General features: G+C 38.2%; 1 protein-coding gene across 4 annotated transcripts in view; it reads left to right on the top strand.

Annotated features, from left to right (window-relative positions):
- PDE7A (phosphodiesterase 7A) overlaps positions 1 to 15207 on the top strand; it is a 74843-nt gene extending 59636 nt beyond the window's left edge. For all 4 annotated transcript variants that reach the window (XM_075213584.1, XM_075213585.1, XM_075213586.1 and 1 more), the window contains 10 exons: positions 232 to 383; positions 1496 to 1559; positions 4918 to 5013; positions 7158 to 7258; positions 7728 to 7859; positions 8986 to 9077; positions 10138 to 10282; positions 11045 to 11141; positions 11710 to 11790; positions 13205 to 15207. In XM_075213584.1, coding sequence (XP_075069685.1) covers positions 232 to 383; positions 1496 to 1559; positions 4918 to 5013; positions 7158 to 7258; positions 7728 to 7859; positions 8986 to 9077; positions 10138 to 10282; positions 11045 to 11141; positions 11710 to 11790; positions 13205 to 13374 — 1130 coding nt within the window. In that variant the 3' untranslated portion in view covers positions 13375 to 15207. The remainder of the gene's footprint in view (positions 1 to 231; positions 384 to 1495; positions 1560 to 4917; positions 5014 to 7157; positions 7259 to 7727; positions 7860 to 8985; positions 9078 to 10137; positions 10283 to 11044; positions 11142 to 11709; positions 11791 to 13204) is intronic.
- Positions 15208 to 17035: the final 1828 nt, after the last annotated feature.

Genomic DNA, 17035 nt, shown 5'->3' with positions numbered 1-17035 from the left:
GTTTTGTTCCTACCCCAGGAGCTATTATTTTTAAAGCTACATGTATTTTTTTTTTTTATTTTCCCTGGACTTCACAAAGTTTGTGCCCAGTGTGTATAGTAACCTTTGACAATAATACTTTGGTGCGACTGCAGTGTAATTAACCTTAGAGATAATTGGTTATTTTACCCCACCTAAAGTTATGGACTATTTTAAATCCTTCTGTAATTATCCATTTGTTTTCATCCCTAGCTAATTCAGAGATTGAAATCTCCTTGTCTGCAAGAAACATCAGGAGGTTGTTAAGTTTTCAACGGTATCTAAGGTCCTCCCGATTTTTCCGCGGTGTCGCTGCACAGAATTCATTGTACGTGTTGGACGATGATTACAATGGGCAAGCCAAGGTTTGTACAGGTGTTATTTCTCTGTGCTCTTCACAATTGGTTTATCCCGTGCACACCTAATGATTATAAATGTATGTAATTAGAGTGGGGGATACCATCTTAAACAAGCAAACCCTCCAAATATTTAATTTGCATTGTTGGATAGAGAAAGTTGTCTCTCCTACTTTCTGTTCGATAAACAATGACTTGCCCCATTACATTGTCATCTAGACTCCTTCACCATAAATGAAACATTGGGGAGCGTGTGTCTTAAATGCATTACCGAAGCTTTAAGGGTATTAAACTGCTGTTACCAGGACTATTACCGTTTTCATACTGCGGCTCTGGGTATATGAACCCGGGATATTGCCCGGGCGGCAGATGCTCTTACCTGTCAAATCCCCGGGTAGACCCTGTTAATCCCCGGGTAGACCGGAGTGGAAAAACCCGGGTCTCGCCATTCATAGTGCGGCCGACCCGGGAATTGGTCTTGGAGCTATTCATACTGCAGCCTCGATCCGGCAAAAACCTGTGTCGAGGCTTCAGTATGAAAGGGGTATAAGTGAAAAGGAACTATAATGCACAAAAACAAAGTATCAATTCACACATATTGAATGTTTTTTTTCCCAAGTTTTTTCATAGCTCTGAATAAATGAAAAATGCACATACGCGTTTGCTATAATGTTTTCACTTCTATTTTCCTAAACACAATATGCTGCATTTACTGCCAGCGCCGACGTGATTTTGTGAAAGCAGAACAGTAACTTATTATAAATTGTAATCACTATCCATTATAGCCCTATTGTTTCCTCTAAATTCACTTAATCTTCTGGACAGGTAGAAATATTCATTTACTGTGAATGGAAATGTAACATTACATGCACTGGCAGGGGTATGCCCACTGTGAATGTCTGCCATCTTTCAGCTTTGAATGATCACATGAGATTACTTTTAGAGACTCTGCAGCCCACATGACAGCCCACACTAAGAGAATGGTGTGTTAATAACGTTACACAGATTTTGTTTCTCAGTCGATTACTAAACTTACATTTTTCAATACTGAATTACAGTTGCTGTATAAGTGAATGTGTATATGGGGTGGACCTAGTAACGCTCTCTCTGCTTGATTTCAGTGTATGCTGGAAAAAGTCGGAAACTGGAATTTCGATATCTTTCTTTTTGATAGGTTGACAAATGGTAAGATAATAGTTTTTAAGCCTTTTGTGATGGTTTGTCTGCCTGTTGCTTCCCCACCCAATAAGAGAACAACAATGCAATGATGAATTGGTTTTCTGTTTCACCAGAGAAAAGCCTTATGGTAAATATTTTATTGTGGCACAGAAAATACATGTTTTTTACACACTTCAACACTTCTACTTAGACCACACACTCCAGTCCTTTATCACTTAAATAACATCAAACTTACACTAACTGTAGTTTAGTTATTATATGTTAAATATTCCACGTTTACACCTCAATTTCATACTTTGTTCCTTGATACAATAACCACACACTTTTACCCATTTCCTTTTATGAGACTCCTCCAGTTCTTTATACTAAATAAACTTCCACACAGAGTTCTATATATAATATTTCCTGTATCAAGACAGTATATAATTCAGAATCACAGCACAGATATATATGTATGAAATATAATCTTTACTTGTACAATAATGTAACAATATCATTTCAATAGCATAATCTTACACACACAGTACATATAATAGTTTACAATACCTTTTTATTACTAATTGTGTATGTTTTACTCGTGTGTGTGTGTGTTTCCCAGAATTCATTACAATTCCCATGTTGGCTACATTATTTCAGAATTTCTATAGGAGATTGCAGCTGTGACAGGATGGACCCCCTATGCCACCCTGTCCGTGTTGCTGGGGACTGGCTGGTCTTTCCTTTCCACCATCCCCTTTCTTTATCCCAATTGCACCCCTCTAAATGCAGTAGAAGGTCCACTGTTAGGCTCCTTCAACTGCACCTAGTATAGCTTCTTCTAGAGCACCCCCTTGCTAGGCCCGAGGGCTGGTAACCCTGACCTCTTCCTTTAGATCAGGGTTGCTGTGGATGGTACCCCAGGCCTTTTACACTGGCCAGTGTAAAAGGCAGAGCATTGATAGAGGTAGAGCATTGTTATTAAATGCTGGGTCCCAACCTCAGAACAGCCCAATAATGGATTAATGGATGTTCTAATCTGTAGGTCACAGGAATTACAGCAGAGCAGATAAATAGGCATCAAAACAGGATCCTTAAGCAGTGCTGTTTTGTTAGCGCAAGAAGGACTGATACACGGTAGTTTGAGGTACTAGTGATCATATAGAAGTTACAGATGGAATAATAAATAACATGGTCCAATAGGGCTTTTTTTTTTTTTTTTTTAAACCCTTTCACACACATGTTGGCAGGGGGTAACCCAGACCCCTAATTCTAGCTGGCACCACAAAGTCTGAGATATTACAGCTGTTTTAAACTTTAATACAATTTACATCAATCTGTGATTTCCCAAATCACTTGCTGTTTACCTTATTCAGAGGTTTCTCATCTCTCGAAGACACAGGATGAAAAAGCTACACAATATAGAAATGTAATGACCCCCCCTGCTGTGCATTCAGACTAAAAAGACGCAGATGAAAAGACTTAATGAGCATGGAATTGCCTGCCTTCAGAAGTTACAAAAACAAGTTTCCTCCAACATGGCGTGCAGCCTCAGAAATCCATACAAAAACCAGTACATTTGCAATCATATCCATCGGGGCACTGCACTATTTAAAATGTATACGATAATTTATCTATAAGTGATTCGGCCACAGCAACGATATCCTAGCATGACCAATACAATGCAGATCACTTGCGACCAATACCATATTACTGCTAACCTGTCTGCCTCAATATAATGTTACCGCTGCCATGTTAACAAAGCACATGGCCCATTGATGACCATCTTGTGTATTGTCTGCATATAAAAAAAATGAAATCTAAAACAATCCCACAGATTATGCAATACTTGGTGCCGTATTTATACCGTTCAGTCCTAATTGCCTGTGCTAATCCATTGCAATTCCTATCAGAGCACTCAAGGTATGTGGATTCAGTACACAGTATTTTAAATGCAGAACAAATACAGTAATAAGCAAATACAGTATAACATTAACCCTTTATGCTTGTTAAATGGCTGAGTATATTGCACAATAATCTGTACTAAACTATACAGCCAGTATTAGCAATATTAATACTAAAACTCCAAACATACAGTGCAACCTTTGTAACTATAGCAACAAGCCCGGTTCTTACTAAACTGCACAATACAGGTTTACTAAAATCCCAATAAACCATATATTTCGTCTCTACAAAACATCTATAACAGATTTGAGTAACAAGCACTACAGTACAGTACTCACAAAACATAGAGAACACTTTACTAACATCTGTTCCACACAATCTAGCATAGCACAGTACAACACAAGCCATGTATGCTATTTCATCATGTTTACATATTTAACCATTATCCCGCATGATCAGATATTACCACAGCCCAGAATGGCTTATAAATGATGATTCTAGTTGTGTTATCCATGGTGGTCAGCGAGTGAATGTGTGTATGTCTGTCCAGAGAGCTGCTCAAGAGGTGACTAGCAAAACCATGTTCAGATGTGGGGGCCTCATTTTAGATGCTTTTTACCATTATTTTGCAATGTACAAATACATATTCAGTACTATCATATAATATGCTTTTTGTATTTTACTAAATAGTGTAAAAAAATAATCTAAAATTAGGGCTAAAATTATTTTTCTGAAACCAGCATTTCAGTTACACCATACTGCCACGTCTAAATATCCATTTATTTAATGTTTGTATTTCGTATATAAACATTCGTCCATTACGTGTGTTTCTATTGTACCTGTCATGTGGCATTTTAGGCAGAGGGAGAAGTAGAGGGAAATTGTTATTTCATCATCATCATCATCATCATTTATTTATATAGCGCCACTAATTTTGCAGCGCTGTACAGAGAACTCATTCACATCACTCCCTGCCCCACTGGAGCTTAGTCTAAATTCCCTAATATAGATACACACTCACATACAGACAGACAGAGAGGGAGAGACTAGTGTCAATTTTGATAGCAGCCAATGAACCTACCTGTATGTTTTTGGAGTGTGGGAGGAAACCGGAGCACCCAGAGGAAACCCACGCAAACACAGGGAGAACATACAAACTCCACACAGATAAGGCCATGGTCGGGAATTGAACTCATGACCCCAGTGCTGTGAGGCAGAAGTGCTAACCACTAGGCCACTGTGCTGCCATGCAGAAAGAAACCAGGTGCTGAGGCATTGGTCAGGTGTATGTGTGGGCGGAGCCTTATCTACAGGAAGTGGACATGTTGATGGATATTGTAAATTGGGGCCACTGGCCCCATGGTTTTCACCTCTGCACCTGCTCATGATTTATATTGTGAGACTGAAGACTACAAACTTTTTCACACTGACCACCAGGTGAATACCTGGAGTGCAGACTAATTAGGTCTATGTTTTCTTTTAGGAAACAGTCTTGTCACCCTAACCTTTCATCTCTTGAGTCATCATGGTCTAATAGATCACTTCCACTTGGACATGGTGAAACTACGGAGATTTTTAGGTAAGTAATAAATGCTGCAATATCAGCCATTCTTGCAAGAAGATACTGTATGAAATTTTATAAAGAGATTTTAAATGGTTTTTATTAACAGGTGCTAAACTTTGATTGCAAAATACACAGTGGACTATATATATATTTTTATATTTTGTATTAATGCATAACCATTAACAAACTTACAACAAACTAACATCATCACCTTCTATAAGACTCCTTAAAGCCACCTGACCAGTACAGGGCCATCTTAACAACGTTATGGGCCCCAGGGCAAAGCAGTGCACCAGGGCCCCTAAATATAGATGTATACAGATACAGATATAGATATATAGAGATAGATAAATGTACTTGCTCAGTGACCCTTGTAGGTTTTTTTGTAGGTTTTTTTCTTTTGCAGGATTATTTATTCTCATTAAGAGCTGTGCCTATGGGGCCCCCTTGCCCGTGGGGCCCCCGGGCAGCTGCCCATCATGCCCAATGGAAAAGATGGCCCTGGACCAGTATCCTGAATGTGTTGGTGAATGTCTGTAGATCAGTATATTGTACAAATCGCGGCATTTATATAAATAAGGTAAAAGGATTATAGGCGCCTACTTAAATTGAAGCACATAGAATAAATATTCTTTGTAGATGGTCTACAAAGTTCATCCATGGCCCTTCACTGTCTTGGAATTGAGACAAGGATATATTTATATTGACATTGTGTTGCATATTTCTTCTAAGTGCTTCCATTTATGTAGGCGCCAATTATCCTTTCACTTTTTTTTGGGTTATCTGTATAGCTGTATGTAGGAGGTGAAACTGCATTGAAAAGGAAGGGTTGTGTTACTTTCTTTTTGTGCCTGTAAAAGTCTAAAATATCTTTATTACTTCAAAGCACAGCATCTAGTTTGTAGCGTGTTTATTTGCAAAAAGATGTGAAATACGCCTATTTTGAAAAAAAACTAAAAACTATATGTACCAAAAATGTCAAATTCCTTATTCTGTCAACTTGAGAAACAAGTAAAGTAAGTAGCTATAGTATATATATTCTGTGCTATAGAGCTAGCTATCACTATAGCTATAGTATATATATTCTGTGCTATAGAGCTAGCTATCACTTTAGCTATAATATATATTCTGTGCTATAGAGCTAGCTATCACTATAGCTATAGTATATATATTCTGTGCTATAGAGCTAGCTATCACTATAGCTATAGTATATATATTCTGTGCTATAGAGCTAGCTATCACTATAGCTATAATATATATTCTGTGCTATAAAGCTAGCTATCACTATAGCTATAGTATATATATTCTGTGCTATAGAGCTAGCTATCACTATAGCTATAGTATATATATTCTGTGCTATAGAGCTAGCTATCACTATAGCTATAGTATATATATTCTGTGCTATAGAGCTAGCTATCACTATAGCTATAGTATATATATTCTGTGCTATAGAGCTAGCTATCACTATAGCTATAGTATATATATTCTGTGCTATAGAGCTAGCTATCACTATAGCTATAGTATATATATACTGTGCTATAGAGCTAGCTATCACTATAGCTATAGTATATATATATTCTGTGCTATAGAGCTAGCTATCACTATAGCTATAGTATATATATATTCTGTGCTATAAAGCTAGCTATCACTATAGCTTGGGAAATGCTTCCACCTGTTGCCCACCACCAGTTAAGAATCTGCAGAACGGCCTTTGTTAGACCTGTAGAATCGATACCTGTTGCGCATAGAAAACAAGTATTCCTATGTTTAGATGTAACAAGGAATTTTTATGTTTTGCAGCAGAATTGTGAGGGTGTTCTAATTCCTTAAAGTCCCTTTATATTGTCTTTAGTAAGTAGGTCGCTCCCAAGTTCCGAGAGATGCTTTAACCTAAACCTGCAACATGTGAATATGTTGTATGCGTTCCTCTTATCCTCCCTGCTGCCTGGGTGCACCAGAATGAGGGGAAGTTGTGTGTGTATATAGCTACGCTACCCCCTATGTTCTCCATGTAATGGTGATCTGATAAACTCAGCAAAGTTTTAAAGCAACATCTTTTAGTTTAGTGGCCCTATAATAAAAACAAAATACATTTAAACCTTCCAGTGCTTCACCAGGTCATTGGTCATCTCTCCTTTTTTTTTTTTTTTCTTCTGTAGTTATGGTTCAAGAAGACTACCACAGTCAGAATCCATATCACAATGCGGTGCACGCTGCAGATGTGACTCAGGCCATGTACTGTTATTTAAAAGAACCCAAGGTAAGTGCACCTGCTGGATATTGCGAGACTTGGAGAAAATAACACACACACAATGTATCATTGTGTTGGCTCGCAATATAGTTTTGCTGACTCCTTCCTTGTTTGTACATTTTTTTTAAATTACTAAAAGAAAATTAACAAAATATGAATGGGAAAAATAACGGTTTTGGGGATAGTAGGGACTTCAGACAACTACTTGAGAAAACTGGGACTCTCCTGATCAGCTACAAAAAGGCTTAAACCTTATTGCGAAAATAAAGATTTGGGACTGGAGATTTGTACTCGCACTCTCAGTTTTGCACTGATCTGTTCGGGATCTATGATGGCTAATGTGCCTGATCAGTTTAATTGTAACTTTTTTGCCAGCCTGAGGATACTGTATCTTTGCCTTTATTATAGAGCTGTAAACACAGCACCATCAAAATGATATTTGCTGCAAACCATTATCTGTCACTATTGTTTCTTCCAGCTTGCCAAGGCTCTCACGTCGTGGGATGTCCTATTGGGTTTAATTGCAGCTGCAACGCACGACCTGGATCATCCCGGTGTAAATCAGTCTTTTTTAATAAAAACAAACCACTACTTAGCAACTTTATACAAGGTAACAGTGTGACTTTATATAGCCATATCTTAAGATATTGAGAATTAAAGAGAACCTTCCAAATGCTGATTAATGGATACTAACCTCTTACTAACATCTAGAAACCGGGCAACTTTTAGAGTAGGCCTGGCCAACCTGTGGCTCTCCAGGTGTTGTCAAACTACAAGTCCCAGCATGCCCTTCTAACTTTTTGCTGACTATCTACTGGCAAAGCATTCTGAGGCCTGTAGTTTCACTGGAGAGCCACAGATTGGCCAGGCCTCTTCCAGACACAGTGAACATATTAAGGACATACTTGCCAACTTTTGGAAACTTAATTCTGGGAGATCCCGGGCGGGGGGGGCATGGTTGGAGGGCGGGAGGGGCGTGGAGCGGTGAATCGCCTCATTTTGGCCCCGCCCCCGCGACAAAACGCTCTATTGTCATGGGGTGCAGGGCCAAAATGACGTGATTCACTGCGAATTGCGTCATTTTGAGGAGCAAGTTACCGTATGCGGGATACTTGCCTACTCTCCCGGGAGTCCGGGAGACCTGCCCGAATTTCGGGAGTCTCCCGGACATTCCGAGAGAGTTGGCAAGTATGATTAAGGATATTTATCTGATGATGCAACCATCTGATAAATGCATTAATTAATTATTCTGTTTGTACTTTTGCAATTGCCTGGTGTATAATGAACGCTGCTGTTTTATTTTTGTCCTGGGAGAAGTCTACTAAAGGTATAGGTCCTATAGCTGCTGCATTTAATAATGGCATCGTCAATGCCTAGTTTTTACCTGCAGCATTTACTTGGTGCAATCCAGCACTCCATTAGCGGATGTACAACTGCCCGTGTCTGTGCACTGCAAGTCTTATACAGCGTCTAAGCCTGTGTAACATCATTTTACACATGGTTAGATAATTATTACATTTAGGTTTATTGTTTATCTTTAAATACTGACAGGTATGTCTAAATGGATTTAATATATATGTAACATGGGGCTATATTTTAACATACTCCTTACGTGCTGTTGACTATTAATTCCAGAATACGTTCAGTTATGTTGTCAGTAGATCAATGATTTTTCAGTAATGCCAATTTACTTGGCAAATTCTCCTTAGTGATGCTGTTAATTTATTGCTTTGTAGAATACCTCAGTATTAGAAAACCACCACTGGAGATCCGCAGTGGGCTTGTTGCGAGAATCTGGTTTGTTTACACACTTGAGTATGGAGGAGAGGTAGGTGGTGCCTTATGCTGGACCCCCATTGGTCAATCGGAAATGTTTAGGTGTCTCAATGTTATGTGACGTATAGCAATCCACTATCACCGACAGTCTGAATGCAATCTGCCAAGTATCTTATGGAATGTGTCAAGCAAAAATCAAAACTACAAGGGTGTTACCTTCTTATCCATGGACAATCATCTGCTTGAAGTATACAATCCTCTGTTATATTTTTGAGACTAGTACTACTTTCACTTTCTGAACTTACAGAAACCAGAATTGGGGAGAAGACTAATAAGTGATTTAGGGCCTGATTCATTAAGGATCTTAAATGAAGAGGTATCTTATTTCAGTCTCCTGGACAAAACCATGTTACAATGCAAGGGGTGCAAACTAGTTTTCTGTTTTGCACATCAGTTAAATACTGACTGTTTTTTCATGTAACACACAAATACTTGGTAGCTTATTTGTACACTGAAATCTAAAGGTGATATTTGTGTGCTACTTTGTAAAAACAGTCAGTATTTAACTTATGTGCAAAACAGAAAACTAGTTTGCACCCCTTGCATTGTAACATGGTTTTGTCCAGGAGACTGAAATAAGATACCTCTTCATTTAAGATCCTTAATGAATTGGGCCTTTAGTCTTGAAAGCAGACAGATTTAATGCAAACTTTGATTCCGTATTAATATATGGAGTGACCAATTCCCTTGCGTCTGCCAGTTACATTTCTCCTATTCTGGCCTCTGTGGTCTGTATACTGAACAAACCTACTATTATAATGCTAAAATATATTATCATAAATTTAATATCAGTCTATATGTCATGGAGCAAGTTTGTCTTGGTATATGATTTATACACACATTTTCTGGTACAACTTAGTATGCTATTTTGGAGCACTTATTTTAGGAACATTTATACTTTTGGAAGAAAAAAATATTTTATATAGTTGATCACACAATGTTATTTATATAGCTCTGTGTGAGTGACAACAGCTCAAAAATGCAATGTAGTTTCATAATGGCTTTAATCTCTCTCATGTCAACACTAAACTTAATACATCATTGTATTCTAGGCAACGTATGGAAAGCCAGTTGGGCTCAATCATTCTTGCTACAGACATTAGTCGGCAAAATGAATACCTGTCGCAGTTCAGAACCCATCTGGACAGAGAGGACTTATGCCTGGAGAATGCTGGAGATCGCCATTTTATTTTGCAGGTATGTTGGCGTGTAATACATTGAGTAATGAGTGTGATCTGAAAGTGCTTGTATTCATAGACTCGCATCTAGTCCTCACACGTTGGTCACGTCCACAAACGAGCTGCTATTAGTAGCATTCCAAAGAATGCGCAACATGCGAAAAATCACTGGGGAAATAGTGCTGTATAGAGATCCATTGATCTTTTATATTAGGCTGCAAATGTGGCACATCATAGGCAGCCGTGGTATATTGGGCTTGGAAGAGGAGACGGAGGACTCTGTAACGCATACATGGCTGCAGGCCGTGAGAACAAGTGCAGCACAGCATAGACCGCTGTATAGATACATTTATGTTCCTTACATTCCATCCAGTTAGGGTTAGTATGCTGCTGACATATTTCAAGAAGAGAAATCGGCAAATTAGTTAAAGCCTTTGTGGTTTTTGTCTTTTTTTTTTTTTTTTTTTTTTTTTTATTTTAATAAAAGGAATTTAAAGCTCTTTATTTACAGCAGTAGTCTTATTGAAAAGTTATAAAGAAGAAAAAAAACTCCCATTCCCCCCTCCCCATACACATACATACATACATACATACATACATACATACATACATACATACATACATACATACACACACACACACGTCATATTATCTAAATGGGCAGAGCTTGACTGTACATATGGACCAATATGTGAATGTGAGAACCATAGTTGCCATTACAAAGCTTTTTTTAATGTCCTAAAACATTCCTGTGTGTTTCAAGTATGTGTCTCTCTGATAGATGGCCTTAAAGTGTGCGGACATCTCTAACCCATGCCGAACCTGGGAGCTCAGCAAGCAGTGGAGCGAGAAAGTAACAGAAGAATTCTTCTACCAAGGCAAGTAAATGGCAAGGTGTAATTAGACCTTGTGGAACGTTGTTACAATATTCATTGTGGTCAAATGGAACACAGAGTATGGGCATGCAGGGGATCACTGAAGGAACATAGAGGACATGGCCTTGGCTATCTTATCTATTTCAACCAGTGAAAGCATACACCGAGAACATATTTATACATATCACACCCTAACTCTCTTGTAACCTTTGTGTTGATATTAATATTCCCTGAAATGGAACTTGGTGCAGATAAGAGATCATTCGAAATTATTTGTGACTGCTCTGGAGGTACGTAGTTTATAAAATTTAGATAGAAAGTCAAAAGTACCCTTTCCGCAACAATGTCCAAGTTATTCCTTTTGTTTAGTATATGGGAATGTGGTCCCCAGTTGGCTAATAGTGGTATCAGCACATTGCAGATGAAGGCGTTTAGCAGACAATAATGGCTCTTTATTCTTGTACTTTGCAGAAGGTGAAGTCTGAAATGTGTCCATTACCTGTATATATTTTATGCATTATACAAATGGATCAATGAAGAAAGACTAATGATATTTGAATTTCTTTATTAGGGGATGTAGAAAGGAAATGTAATCTGGACCTCAGTCCTCTGTGTGATCGGAATACATCAAACAAAGCCAACATCCAGATTGGTAAGAATCACCTTGATGGATGAATGTGTGTAGTACATTACACTGCAGAATATGCGTTATTACCCCGGCATCCAAGCAGGCATGGAGTAGCTGAAATAAGAATAAAATACATGAATGGTGTAAATACTTGTATAAATATAGATGTATCTTCATCTTTGTCACTCTCTGATTTCCATAGATGGTATTATCCTCCACTATGGTGTGTGTTTTAGAGCATAACTCGTCCATGTCTGAGAGTTACAAAGATAATATATATATTGTTCATGCAGAGGGTTTTTTACCATTTCTCTGCTTTAGTACACAGAATTTCAGGAGCAAGTTATAAAGTAAAGTTGAAAAAGCAGGATTTACTTTTGTCATGGACTTTACTCCACCTAAAACACACGCCAATCAAAATGCACTCTAAGGCCAGGCAGCAAGTGGTCTGCTAAGGAGTAACTTCCAACCCACATTAAAGTCCTGTACACTCTGATTTGAACCTACCACAGCTACCTCCTATTGTGTCAGCACAATTTTGTGACAACTTCTTTCCTCTCATTTAAAATACATGAGCAAAAATTGAGCACAAAAAAAATAATTGTTGTGAAATAGAATTTTTATTAACTGGTAGCATAATATATTTGTCAAACTGCTGCTTGTGTACACTATTAGAAGGAATAATGATCCGTCTATTTTAAAAAGGGGATATTCAATTAGTCGCGGATGCCCCAGAATGGTCGCAAAAGCACTCTGCTGTGATGTTGAGGTATTGTAGTACCTGAAAATTTGCACAGCCGTGATGTTTGATAGGACATCGCGAGTAATTGATGATTTTTAATATCCTTTGGGAGGTATTCAGTTTTCCTGTGACCTTGTGCTTTTTAATGGTGATAAAAATCCTTAGATTTTGCAATACAGAATGTATTACCTTCTTGATAATATGTAGTGGTCTGAGCCAGAAAGAATTAAATCTGTATTAGACAAGTGTAATCTATGCAGTTTGGCTTCATACCATATTAACAAGTATTCTGCTAGCAAGTTATTCCCCCAACACAATGATGTGTATTTTATTGCGGTGGGTGGTCTGGTTAAGTATTGTATTTTCTGCATAGTCCACACACACGTGTTGGTGCAATTTGCTAACAATAGAGTGTTCTGTAGACGCCACTGAAACGTGGTAGCTCGCTATACCACTCAGTGTATAGCTTTAGTAAAGGAATACATTGAAGACCAGCAAGCTTAGTGAATAGTGGAGGGAATAGGTAAGTGTATTGTTATGTGTGACAGATCCTACATAACTGCTGCAATTAAATAAAAAATTCTATATGCACGAACTAGTTACTTCTACACCCAAAATGTTTTATATATCTGTAGACAATATTCTTGGACTCTGGTGGGCTGTATCTTACATCTTTCCTTCCTTTTGTTTCTCAAGGTTTCATCACCTATCTGGTGGAACCATTGTTTGTAGAATGGGCCCGATTAAGCAACACCAGGCTGTCACAGACCATGCTAGGCCACGTGGGGCTGAATAAAGCCAGCTGGAAGGGAATGCTGCAGGAACGGTCCAGTAGCGAAGAGGCCGACCCTGGGTTTGATGACTGACCTATTTTACCTCAGGAAGATTGTGCACCATGAACCTAGGGCATGTATCATAGCAGTGAGTGATCACAAAAGGTCTTGGTGAGAGAGAAATTGATCCTGATTGCCAAGGTTACATATTTTAGAAAAAAAAATAATGCCAGCATTATTGATCTCCAAGATTTCCTTTAATGTTCTTTATTCATTTTTTTGTTATTATTCTTTTACTTCTGTTTTTTTTTTTGGGGGGGGGGGGTTTGTTTTTTTTCCTTTACACAAGAAGACCTGAACATAGAGCAATATGCACATACCTCAGTTGGCTTTTGTATCAAAGCTTGAATATGCAAAGCACAGCAATGACTGTCTGTCTGAAAACTGCAGGAAGTTTCTTCATGTGCCACAGGTTTGAGATTTTGTTTTTTTGTTTTTAAGAGAACTTTTTTTTTTTTCTTTAAACATTAAAGGAAACATTTTTGTTAGAATTGGAAAAAATGTTTTTTTTTTTCTAGCTACTGGTGGGAATTTGCCAGAATTTAATGACTAATAACTTCCACTTTGTGTTGAATTCTTGTTTGGAAATGTGAAGCTCCCACACTGCTTTGCTGCCTCGGCAAGGAATGCTGTTTACAAATACACTGAAAATACTGACTGAAACTTGCCTTGAAGCATGGTTGTGAAGGAACCACTAACTGGATTTTTGTTTTTTGTATGGTTATTTAAGAGAACAAATGTTGACTGCAATCCTTCCTCTCCCTTAATGCTACAAAACTCCATTTTGGATATCACAGATCTTTTCGCATTTTGCAATATTTCCACTAGCTCACAGCTAGGCTTCAATCCAGAGTCAGGTGGAATATTCAGCAGCGTTTTTATTTCATCATTTTTATTTTATAAGGCAGAATGCGAGGACTGTGTCCAGGCTGTTTTTGCAAAGCTACCGTGAAACGCATTGCATGCTGGGATTTTTTTATTTTCTTTTTCCACTACTGAACACTTGAACTGCACGGAAAAGGTGGATTTAATGTAAACACCATATTCAGCTCAGGGTATTTGCCAATCTGAAATAAAGAGGGAAGGAAATTGTCGTTCGGACAAGGGTACAAATGCCTTTTTTTGCTGCAGTGTGCCTGTTTGTTTGAGTGAGAGGCCTATATTGTGTGCGTGTGTGCATGCGATAGATTATGTGTCTATTACCACAGGTTTGGAAGTTTCCACACAAAAGCTTCTGCTGGACGACCGCTTCCATTATTTTTACCAATCTTTTCTAGATAGTGGGAGTTGTAGGTTAGCAGCAGCCGGCGTGCTGGCTCAGCCACCCGTGGTCTATAACTTTGGTTCAGTTGTCACAGCTAAAGGATTAGTGAATTGTAACAAATTGCTAAAATGCCTTAATCTATGCACAAAGCTAAGTGACCAAACGTGTTGTTTTTATTTTTCTCTGGATATGTGCATTTTTATTTTTTTTGTTCTCCCTTTTTTATTCTTTCTTTTAGTGAAATAGTTTTGTGGGATTTTGTTGTACGATAACTTTGTTTTTAGGACCAGTTCCAGGACTAATTTTAAACTTAAAACATTCCATTATTTAGTAATTTGTTTTAAGTATAGTGAGCACAACTGTTATCTAGATAAAAAAAGAAAAAAACTGGTGCTTTTTTAGCCAATTTGTATTTTCTTTGTTATTGCTGTTTAAAGACTGTTTATCATCTGTTTACAGTTTGTTGCAACAGACATTTTTTTGGGTGGGAGGGGGGAGATGGCTTAGGCGTAAAGCCATTTGTACACGGCTTTGCTATACTCATTTTAATACGTGCCTGTTGCTGGTTTAGTTTTGATGAATAAAAATAAAACCAAAACAAATCTTTATTTTGTGTCTTACTATCCATATTTAACGAGGGCTGTTTCTCGGTTGTCGATTCCACCATCACTTATGACGGACAGTTATCTTTATCATATATTTATTTATTGCAAGTGGAAAAACACAGGTGACAAATTGCTCATGAAGCACAACTCCCATCATATTCACCCACCACAACTAATTCACCAACGTGGTAAAATACTTTCGAGCTGTTGAAGAACCATGTAGGAATTGTCTCCTGCATATTATAGTGTGTCAATCGAGAAGTAAACTGTTTTGGTTTATTTTTCCCACATTAACGTCCTCAGGATAAATTTATGCAGCTTGTTGAATTCACTGATGTATATGGAAAGTTTTTAATACCATGTCCAAACATACATTGGGTCTTTTGTCATAACAGTCCAAAAGCTTTTTCTAGGGACTGAAATTTAAAACATCACAGCATGTCCCAAGCTGCACAGACATTAAACTGTCCTTCAGCTCAAGATTGAGAATTAAAGTGGCCTTGCATGTACATGATGGAGGGTACTGGAATATCCCAAATAGAAGTATTAGGATGCTACTGTGCACAAATAAGATACACTATGATCAAACTTCAGACTGAAACCATTGTGTTCTCTAACTATTTGCACATAGCTGGCATTCTCTAACCGGTCCTTGTACATAGTGCAAAGTTGACCTTCTTACTTAACCAGCCATTGCACTGTGTGCAGACCCATCTTAATAATTACAGTTTCATTGAACTTGATTTACCACTTTGTCTCTCCCATTGGCACATATAATCTTACTATTTAAACGTTAGTGATGACTTTACGTGTGCAGCAGTTTCCATTAGCCTGATTGGATTGGATCACTGCTGTCTGTCCAGATATGTGTAATTTGGAACTTAATGACTGGTCACATAGTCCAAATCCGATTCAAATTATCCAGATTATTTTGCATGTTTGAGGCCAACATTAAAAATTAATAAGGAAAATGGCTAACATACAAAGAAAGATGTATTTTATATTTCATTTACTTGTAAAACGACAAATTTATAAATATGCTTTTTTTTTTCATTCATAAGGCGCCACAAAAGGTCAACCGCATCGTACATGACATATACAGAAAGCAGTGATCCATTACACATTTACATGACACATAAAGAACAAAATACAAAGACCAGACCTACTGAATAAACAAATGTACAGATAAGACGTTAATGCAGATCAAATTATTTACAGGGCAATCGGTGAAAGTGATGGCAATTACCAGCATGATGTAGGCCTGAGCTTAAGAAAACAGGGCTAGAGAAGCAGCCCATGAGGTGCAGAGGGTGAATGAGTAGTAGATGGAAAACACCAGGAAAGAGGGTTCTGCTTGTGAGAGCTTACACTGTATAGGAAGAGGGAGATGTCCTGGAGGTGGGAGTAGGAGGCGGTCATTGGCTGAGCAGAAGTGGTAGCAAGCAGTGTAGATAGAGATGGGTTTTTGGAGATGTGGGGGGGGGGGATTGATTGAGGTGATTAAGGTGAGGATGAGAAGTTTATTTCTGTTGGCCACAGCTAGCCAATGTAGCGAATGGTGGGAGAGAAAAAAGGTGGGAAGCAGCATTGAGGATAGACTTAAGAGGGGCAAAATGAGAGAGTCATGTTGCCCAGAGAGAAGGAGGTTGCAGTAATCAAGGTGAGAGATTACAAGTGAGTAAATAAGAGTATTGGTGGCTTCCGAGGTGTAAAAGGGCATATATATATATATATATATCTTTGATATGTTTCAAAGGTGGCAGCAGCAGGATTTTGAGAGGGACAGAATGTGAGGTTTGATGCCTCGGGGTCATCAGACATCTCC

Source organism: Mixophyes fleayi, chromosome 5 (genome assembly GCF_038048845.1).
Source record: "Mixophyes fleayi isolate aMixFle1 chromosome 5, aMixFle1.hap1, whole genome shotgun sequence".
Lineage (NCBI taxonomy): Eukaryota > Metazoa > Chordata > Amphibia > Anura > Limnodynastidae > Mixophyes > Mixophyes fleayi.
This window is presented reverse-complemented; position numbering and strand designations above follow the sequence as displayed.